Source organism: Bidens hawaiensis, unplaced genomic scaffold, assembly GCF_021521415.1.
Source record: "Bidens hawaiensis isolate Kalapana, Puna unplaced genomic scaffold, B.hawaiensis_p1.1 tig00005806_1, whole genome shotgun sequence".
Taxonomy (NCBI): domain Eukaryota; kingdom Viridiplantae; phylum Streptophyta; class Magnoliopsida; order Asterales; family Asteraceae; genus Bidens; species Bidens hawaiensis.
In genome coordinates, this window is record NW_027491382.1 from 553,333 (window position 1) to 563,244 (window position 9,912).

General features: G+C 36.5%; 1 protein-coding gene across 1 annotated transcript; it reads right to left on the reverse strand.

Moving 5' to 3' along the window:
* Positions 1 to 5,942: 5,942 nt before the first annotated feature.
* On the reverse strand, positions 5,943 to 9,608 carry LOC143630749 (G-box-binding factor 1-like). Its single transcript, XM_077099674.1, has 8 exons — positions 9,525 to 9,608; positions 9,285 to 9,436; positions 8,357 to 8,411; positions 7,806 to 7,845; positions 7,542 to 7,708; positions 7,365 to 7,445; positions 6,749 to 6,874; positions 5,943 to 6,248 (listed from the first exon to the last, which is right to left on the reverse strand). The coding sequence occupies exons 1-8, from the start codon at positions 9,606 to 9,608 to the stop codon at positions 6,162 to 6,164; spliced, it is 792 nt and encodes a 263-aa protein (XP_076955789.1). The 3' UTR covers positions 5,943 to 6,161.
* Between the last annotated feature and the right edge of the window lie 304 nt (positions 9,609 to 9,912).

Genomic DNA, 9,912 nt, shown 5'->3' on the forward strand with positions numbered 1-9,912 from the left:
ACCAACAAGCTTGTGATCTTCTTTACAGTTTGTCAAGGTGTCATACATTTTCGTATTATGCCGTATGCTGTCACGGTGAGAACCATGGTGGGGTAAGGCTCCATTGGTTTGCTATTGTGCAACAAGGTTTGCTAAGGTGATCCACAACGTCGTACAATGTCAAAATATTTTATATTGTGTTGTATGGTGTTTCAATTGTCATCTAGCATGGTAAAGGGTCGCTGATATCCTAACGTGTTGTATGATAGCCTAAGTAAGTTTATAACTTAGTAAAATGTCCATTGGTGTCATAAGGTGTGGCCGGTAATTCACCCATGGTGTCGTGTGATGCTGCAAGGTTTTTATATAGAGATGTATGGTGTGTCAAGGTGCCCTATGTATGCCGTATGTTGTCCTGATGAGAAGCATGTTGTGGTAAGGCTTCCACTGGTTTGCTACAATGCGACGCGGTTTGCTAAGGTGATCTACAGTGCCGTACGATGTCAAAATATTTTATATTGTGTCGTATGGTGTTCCAAGTGACAGACGGTGAAGTAAGGGGTCGCAAATTTCCTAACGTGTTGTATGATATCCTAAGTAAGCTTATAAATTAATAATGTGTCCAATAGTTTCATATGGTGTCATACAGTTTGGTAATACCCCAACAATGTCGTATGTCGTATGTCGTATGATGTTGTAAGGTTTTTGTATAGAGATGTATGATGTATCAAGGTCCTGTACATTTTCGTATTACGTCATATGTTGTCCTAACGAGAAGCATGGTGTGGTAGGGCATCCATTGCTTTGCTAAGGTAATCCACAGTGTTGAACGATGTCAAAATGTTTCATATTGTGTTGTACGATGTTCCATGTGTCAAACGGCAAGGTAAGGGGGCGCACAATGTCCAAACGTGTTGTATGATATCCTAAGTAATCTTATAATTTAGTAAAGTTTCCAACGGTTTCATATGGTGTCATACGGTTAGGGATCGCAATAAAACCCGAACCCCCCGACGTAATTGGGACGGGTAATACCCGTCCCATTAGGGTATGGGACAGGCATGGGATTAATTTTGTAATTTTTCGCGGGTTTAGGATGGGTATGAGATTTATAATATACCCGGTTACCCGACTCGATTACCCGACAGCTTTGTCCCATTTACCCAATTACATACCCGAGTAACCCAACATAATATTGTTTACATATTTATTTAAAATATATATAAAAGTATTCATAAAAACAATATTGTATTCAATAAAATGCTTGCTGAGAAAGAGTGGAAGCGCCGGTGGTTTTTGGTTAGGGGAAGACCAAATGGTTTTCTTATTAATTTACTCAAGAATGCAACTTAAATGCTGTTTTGTTGTTATTACTGTTTAAGCAAACTACATAATATATAATATCCCATATTTTTAGTTTTTAAATTATGTGTATAGTGAAGTGATTTAGAAATGTTATCTACATCAACGATTAAAACCCGATAAAACCCGACAGGTTTTAGGAGTGGTATACCGATAGGTATTTTTGCTTAACTATCAGGTAAACTCGAAACCTGTCGAGTATACCCGATACCCGACGGGTTTGGGACAGGTTTGGGATGGATTTTACTAACCGGGTATGGGTTTGGGAATGCCTAACCCGTCCCAAACCCGACCCATTTCCATCCCTACATATGGTTTGGTAATGCACCAATGATACGTATAATGTTGTAAGGTTATTCAACAGAGATGCACGGTGTGTCATGGTGTCGTATGTTGTCCTAATGAGAACAATGTTGTGTTAAGGCTTTCATTGGTTTTCTACTGTGCCACACGGGTTGCAAAGGTGATCCACATGATAGTATGATGTCAAAATGTTATATATTGTGTTGTATGGTGTTCCAAGTGACTAACGGTGAGGTAAGGGGCCGCTGATGTCCTAACGTGTTGTATGATAACCAAAGTAAGCTTATAATTTAGTAAATTGTTCTATGGTGTCATAAGGTATCATACTGTTTGGTAATGCACCAACGGTCTCGTATGATGTTGTAAGGTTTTTCTATAGAGATGTTCGGTGTGTCAAGATGTCGTATGTTGTCGATTATGTCGTATGTTATCCTAATGAGAAGAATGGTGTGGTAAGGCTTCCTGTAATATTTCTGGTTTTGTCATATCCGTTTATTGTCGTTTTATTATCGTACGAACATTTTTCGGATCTTAATATTTAATAAGACTTTGCAATTATAAGCTATTAAGTTTCTTTGCATTCACTTTAAGTCCTTCATCTTTTATATATTGTCTATTCATTAGTTATAATAAACAAGTTCCTAAAACGATCAAATTATCAAACTGGAGGGACCATTTCTGCACAAAAGGAAAACATCCCCGCCGGAGGCCGGAGCGCTGCACAACGGCAGGCCCCAAGGCCACCGCGCGGCGCGATGGATGAGCTGCACAGTTAGTTCACAATATCTTGTTTCCTAAACTCGTTTAAGGTATAGAATCTTGCATTTTAGGCACGTTTGAGAGAATTAAGGACCAAGAAACTATAATATAACTGAAATATATATTCTAATTCGTTTACTTCCTGCACAAGATCAAATCTTTTAGATTATTTCAGTGATTCTTTCATTTAATTCGTATTTACTTGCTTAAACGAGCCAAAAAGCCTATAATTAGTTCGGTTTAGCTTTTCCTATATAAACAACCATCAAACACCTGCCACAAAACTTGACAACAACCCTAGACATCACCTCTCAGCCGTCACCCTCTCTGTCTCTCTCAAATCTTTCGGTTTTTGGTGTTTTTGTTGAAGAACCGTTTAGAACTGATTGACTTTGCAAGTTTAAGGACCTTTGACTCGTTATATCTCATCATTATTTCACTTTTCGGGTAAGTTGTAAACTGAGTTTTCATTCATAAACATTCTCTAGTCGATAACCTTCAATCAATTTTTGAGATTGAAGGGTATTGACTGGTCAATTGCTTTAAAACCCGATAAAGGGTAAAAAGTCAACAACTTTGACTTATCGTTTTCTCATACTTCTGGTCGGATTCAACGTTCGATCCAGAAGACTTTTCTTTTCATAATAAAATTTTAATGGTTCTGACCAAAAGCCAACTTCCGACTCGAAGTTCGGATTCTGGTCAGTCTCGATTCGTTTAAACATTAAAATTAACATAACTCGAGCTATACTCATCCGTTTGGACTGATTCCAGCGGCATTAAGTTCGTTTTTACTTATACTTTCATATCGCTAAGTTTCAGGTCCTGTTGATTGTCTTCGTTCGGCGCATTATTCAGAAGCATTCATATTTATTCTTAATAATTTACATATACTCGCTTAATATTTAAGGTGAGTTTTGTCATTCCCCCGTTTTACTTATTTTCAAACGTTTTGGGGGCGTATACGTACTTAAAGTATTTGTATTTATAAATCTTAACATTAGCAAACGTTGTATTGTGTGTGAATTGCTAAACATATTTGCTACTTGCTTACTTGGTTATTTTGCGCATTCGGAGAGGTCTAGCATATTCTCATATAGTCTGATCATACGATCGTCTTGTTTAACCTGCGCCCGATTCGCTTGGCAATGGTTCACTTGACACTTATTTGCTTATTAGTTTGGTTACATTTACCGCTTTACTTATGTTTTGCTATATTTCATTTTATATATATCATTGCAAAACTGATGACTTGCTCACTTAACATTATTGTTGACAAATCTATCTATTTTCTACGTATATGCAGGTTATCGTTTGAATTGAATGATTGAAGTCATGGATTGCTAGTTGAGACCCTAGGCTATTTCAAGAAACAATTTTTAAAATTTTTAAGTTGAATTATTTCTTTGATTATCATGGATTTTGTTATGGATTATTTGGTTTATTCATGGATGTTATATTTGGTATTTAATTAATTAATTATTAGATATTGTCACCACTATTGTATGATAGTTACCTCGAGCTATGAGCAATCATGCTCACGCCTCGGCATTTCCGCCTTAGGTTGGGGTGTGACACTTCCATTGATTTGCTAAAGTGCAACACGTTTTGCTAAGGTGATCCACAATGTTGTACGATGTCAAAATATTTATATTGTGTTGTACGGTGTTCCATGTGTCAAACGGCTAGGTAAGGGATCGCACGATGTCCAAACGTGTTGTATGGTGTACCAAGTAAGAATATAATTTAGTAAATTGTCCACGGTGTTAAACGGTTTGGTAATGCTCAATGGTGTCGTATGATGTTGTAAGGTTTTTCTACCGTCATGTACGGTACGTGAAGGTGATAAGTTGTCGTATTATGTTGTATCTTGTCCTAATGAGAACTATGGCATGGTAATGCTTCCATTGGTTTGCTACAGTGCATCATGGTTTGCTAAGGTTATCCACTGTGTCGTACGTTGTCAAAATATTTTAGATTGTATTGAACGGTGCTCCAAATGCCAAACGACGTGGTAAGGGGTCGCTGATGTCCTAATGTGTTTTATGATAGCCTAAGTAAGCTTATAGTTTAGTAAAGTGTCTTATGGTTTCATATGGTGTCATACGGTTTGATAATGGAGCAACGAAATCACATGATGTTTTAAAGTTTTTCTATAGAGATGTACGGTGTGTCAAGGTGTTGTACGTTGTCGTGTTATGTCGTATGCTGTCCATATGAGAAGTATGGCGTCGTAAGGCTTCCATTTCCTACGGTGTAATACGGTTTGCTAAGGTGATCCATAACGTTGGACACTGTCAAAATATTTTATATTAGGTTGTACGATGTTCTAAGTGTCAAATAGTGTGGTAAGAGGTCGCATGATGTCCTAACGTGACGTATGATAGCATAAGTAAGCTTATAAATTTGTGAAGTGTCCTACGGTTTCATATGGTATTATACGGTTCGGTAATGCACCATTGATGGCATATGATGCAGTAAGGTTTTTTTTATAAAGATGTATGGTGTGTATAGGTGTCGTACGTTATCGTATTATAACGTATGTTGTCCTAATGAGAGCGCATGGTGTGGTAATGCTTTCATAGGTTAGCTAAAGTGCAACACGGTTTACTAAGGTGATCCACAGTGTCGTACGATGCCAAATGTTTTATATTGTTGTACAGTATTCCAAGTGTCAAACGGCGTGGTAAGGGGTCACTCGATGTCCTAACATGATGTATGAAAGCCTAATTAAGCTTAAAATTTAGTAAAGTTTCCTATGATGTCGTAAGGTGTTATACAGTTCGGTAATGCACCAACGGTATCGTATGATGTTGTAAGGTTTATATACAGAGATGTACGGTGTGTCAAGGTGCCGCACATTTTGGTATTATGTCGTATGGCGTCCTAATGAGTAGCATCCTGTGGTAAGGCTTCCATTGGTTTGCTACAGTTCAACACGGTTTGCTAAGGTGATCTACAGTACGATGTCAAAATATTGTATATCGTGTTGTATGGTGTTCCAAGTGACAAATGGTGAGGTAAGGGGTCATAGATGTCCTAATGTGTTGTATGATAGCCTAACTAAGCTTATAGTTTAGTTAAGTGTTCTATGGTTTCATTAGGTGTCATACGGTTCAGTAACGCACCAACGGTGTCGTATGATGTGGTAAGGTTTTTCTAAATATAAAATTTTAGAATTAAAGTGACTTTATTTTCTAAAGCACTCAGTTTCAAATCAGTGAACATTTAAAAGTCATATGTTCATCGTCTTATTTCTAATTAAAAATGGTTCTAGTATTTCATCTAGCTGTGAAGTCTAATATACAAACCTTAACCTTAAAATTGTAAAAAGTTCTTGTTGGCTTCGATATATGTTCTCTTTAGTCCTTGAATCCTTACAAGCTTATCAAATAAGATAGCTTTTGCATCATCAAGGTAGCCTAACAGTTTTTATATATCAAAAGGATATGCTAAATACGATTAACTTCAAATGCTAGAGCATTAATGGTAATTTTTTACTCGAATTTAAAACATAACGCAAAACATTTCATTACAGACAAACACAAAGTCCATGTATTTGAAGTATAGATGGATAAGAAAAAAGGTTGCAGTTGCAGGTATATATGCCAATACCACCAAGGATTAAGCCACAACAACATATAAGTTCCCGCAATCAATCCTAACCGTCGGTTTTCCCATACTCACTAGGTAAAGGTAAGATTTTCTCCTAATTTTATAACTCCAGTTACTAACTTGTTTAGCTATGCATCCTATACTCAATTGTTACCTTCATCAACCCTAGATTCAAGAGGAGCATTGAGGTTTAATACTGCCTCCGGACCACAAACCCTAGTTAATTCGTCCTGTTCAACCAACACGTTCATGTTAATTTTTGAATGAGCAGCATGTACTATACAAAAATTTACATGAATGCGTACCACAACAAAATTGAAGTAGAGCAATAGATATTACGCTACTTTAAAACTGTAGAGCAATAATAATTACTCCAAAGTAATTTTACAAATATTGCTCTAGAGTAATTACTCTATTTTACAAAACTTACTCTAGATATAAATATCACTATAACTGTATATAGCAATAACTACACATGTATATATATGAAAGAAAAACAATTTTGGGACGAGCTTGGAAATTTACTTGCCATTCAAGCTCAAGTTTTAGACACAGAGCTGGAAATGAGTAAACGTCAAGCTCTCGAGTATAAACGAGCTGAGCTTGAACATAAGTAAGCTCGGCTTCACTCGACTCGTTTAAGCCCGTAGTTACCCCAATCCACCCATTTTGTAACTTAAACTTTTAAGTATTAATAATGAAAAGAAGAAAAATTAGAGTTGATGTAAACCTTTATTGAAGTATTTTCAGAAGTAAGCTTCTCGCATTCCTCGGAGAGCCTCTGCAGCTCATCTCTGAGGGAATGATTCTCATTGCTTAGTGCTTCTACTCTCGCTTGTAGCTCTTCACACTCAGCCTAACATACACGATTGGAAGTAAGAAATATAGATAACTCAATGATAAATAAAGTATCTTCCTTTCTATTTTATTGATAATCTTTGTACACAACACGATATTCACGGGTTTGGGTTTAGTCTACAAGGGTTGGGTAAGTTTTAGATCGAGCCTGTGAACACATTTAGCAAAACTGGTCAACTAGGCTGGTTTGCGGGTTGACCCATTAATTAAAAAGTGCTTTATAATTTGAACGTACTTGTCTTATATGCATTTGTATTCTTTTGGTTGTAAATTTGTAACTCTGGAGTACTAATATGCAAAAAAAATAACAGGTCAAACGAGTATCCGTGTCAGATTCATGTGTTAGACATGATTTTTGGGTTTGTGTCAAATTTTTTGGTTCAAGGTTTAACCCATAGAACATAGCCTGTTTAGCATCCTAGTTTCTAATATTCACAAGATAATATTAGGATGCCAGCTAATTATACAGTTGAATGAGTGCAAGATACCTGCTTGCGCAATCTTGATCTCCTAGCCGACTCTCGATTAGACTGCTTCCTTTTTTGTCTCTTTATCTCCCGTTCATCCTGCTAATATCATAAATTGTATCTGATTCATATTTTCATTGACTTATCCTGTATGAAAATTATCAAATGAAAGAAAATTATCAAGTAAACTTATAGAACCTGAACCCACTGATCAGGCATCATTGGTGGTGGCCTCATTTTCATGGTTCCGGTTCCAGCAGATGGGTTCCACAAGTCCATCCCCATGTTCAGATTGGAAACCACAGGGTTTCCAGGTACCGGCGGTTGAATATTTGGCCCAACATTGTTGTTATTCTGTGCATTAGCTGAACACAAATGAAGATTATGATTTTTAACTTTTAACCACTGAGTCATATAATTAGAGATGGAAAAAGGTGAAAGTGTGTGTAATTTATTAATTACCATCCGCAAGCATCTGATTGAAGCTTCCTTTCTTGCCTCCCTAATTTTATCAATATACAAGGAAACATAAGAGATTAAAAGTTAACAACAAATATTCGAAAGCTTCATACTACCATGAAAAGAGGGCATTTTAGCCATTTCAAATGCACTTAAATGAAAAAATTAACACCCATCCATTTCAAGGGCCATCTCTGTTACGTTTTCAAACTATTCGTGACCATATATGTACTTTCTTAAAGTTAAGGACCATACTTGATGGGAATACCACAGGACCATTCGTGTAATTAACTCTATTTACTATTCTATTTCTTTACGCTTTGTTTTTATTTTAAAATAAGGGATAAAAAGGTAATTTTACACCCGCTAAACAAAAAAAGTAAACCTGCATCCATTTTAGAGACCAATGGTGTTACGTTCATGCAAGCAGTTGGTGTAAAGTTGTAACATTTGAAACCTGGGGACTAAAGTTGAAATATGGCCAAACCACAAAAGCTATCCGTGTAATTAATTCTATATTTTAACATTTATATCAAGCGTTAAAAAAAACTTACATTTTGGTCATTTTCCTCACTTCCATCTGATGAACCATCACTCCCACTTTCAGCACTGTTTGTTTCAAAAAGTACAGTCAGCAAGGCACAACAAAAATAAAAACAGAGGGTCCTTAACTTGTTTTGTTAGGGGTCGTTTTGGGTCGGTTATGAGCTACACTGAACCAAAGTACTGAAAATTCGGTTTTTAGGTTTTCAAAAACCATCCGCTTTTTTTCCCAACGGGAACAGTTAGGACCGTTAGGTTTCGGTGTTTTAAGTTTTACCATCCAGGCTTGAAAATTTTGGGCAAAACAAAAAGCCCAAAAATCATGAATTTAGGCCTAAAACTTTGGTCCTAAATTGTTTTTTCTTAATAACATAGTAATTCATAATCACACATTCGGACTTATAATTTTTTATCTGCACCATTCATTAACTTCTTATAAACTACTTAAAATTGCTTTTTTGATTTGGTTCAATTCTAAACTATTCTATTTTTTCAGTCTTTAGTTGATGGAAAAACAAAACCATATCAAAACATCAGTTTCTTAAAAATATAAAAAAAGCCGTCAGTATTTTATAGAGTTGTGTTAATTCGATTCCGTTATGTTGATTATTTCAGTTACGGTTCGTTTTTTTAATTGATTATTTGGTTGATGCAAAACCGAAACCGAATCAAGAAATCAGTTGTTTTTTTTAACAAAACCAAACCGTTTGTTATTTACTCGGTTCGTTTATATCAGTTCAGTTGCATTGGTTATTTCGGTTTCGTGCACACGCCATACCTTTTGCCTTGTCAGTAAATGACAAAGAAGTGTAGCTAAAACTTTTTATTTGACCCATTTGAGATTAAACATGCCCCAGTTCGACCCGTTAACAATTAAATGGAATAAAAAAAATCTAACTTCAACAAATGATGAAACTAATTATACGAGTGACTACAAACCTTTGGGTGGCACCATCATTCCCTGAACTTGATGCAGCCTTCCCAGCCTCTCCGGTTCTGACATTTCCGTTACCTGAATTACTCTTTGACTTTTTGTTTGATGACTTTTCCTTCGCCTCGGTTTCTGCATTTGGCGGTGCAGTACCTGGGGTCTGTAAGGATAATGATACGAGAGAAAATTTGGTTATATTTACACACAAGCAGTGGCATATATCTGCATGTGTATAGATACAAGCACACTCGATCAAACGAGAAGCTACACGCACACTCACTAATCAAAACTATGAAAACCTGAGGTGAGCTCTCCTCTTCCCCGTCCCCCATGAAAGAAAGATTGTTGTGGTATCACTATAACTAGACCAAAAGAATGAATGAATGAATGAATGAGATCTGGCTGTCCTTCAAGTAGAATCCAATTCATTATCCAGCAGCAACATTAGCGAAACAAATTAAAGTGAAAGCGAGACACACGGGTGAAAAGCATGGTTCAATTATCCATACAACTCGCCGGAGAAGAACACCGGAGTTGATGGATGGGATACAGCTGTTAAAGGGGGACTGGATGCATAGCAATGACGAGGCAAACCTTTGCTTTGCTTCATCCCGTATTAAATTGATTTCACACATA

Bases quoted from the DNA above. Each gene is read 5' to 3' on its own strand.
- LOC143630749 (XM_077099674.1), bottom strand. From the start codon at position 9,608: ATGGGGGACGGGGAAGAGGAGAGCTCACCTCAGGTTTTCATAGTTTTG. The intron at 7,446-7,541 runs GTTCTATAAGTT...TTATGATATTAG, and splicing joins TGCCTGATCAGTGGGTTCAG to CAGGATGAACGGGAGATAAA. The intron at 6,249-6,748 runs GTTTACATCAAC...TTGGTTGAACAG, and splicing joins CTGAAAATACTTCAATAAAG to GACGAATTAACTAGGGTTTG.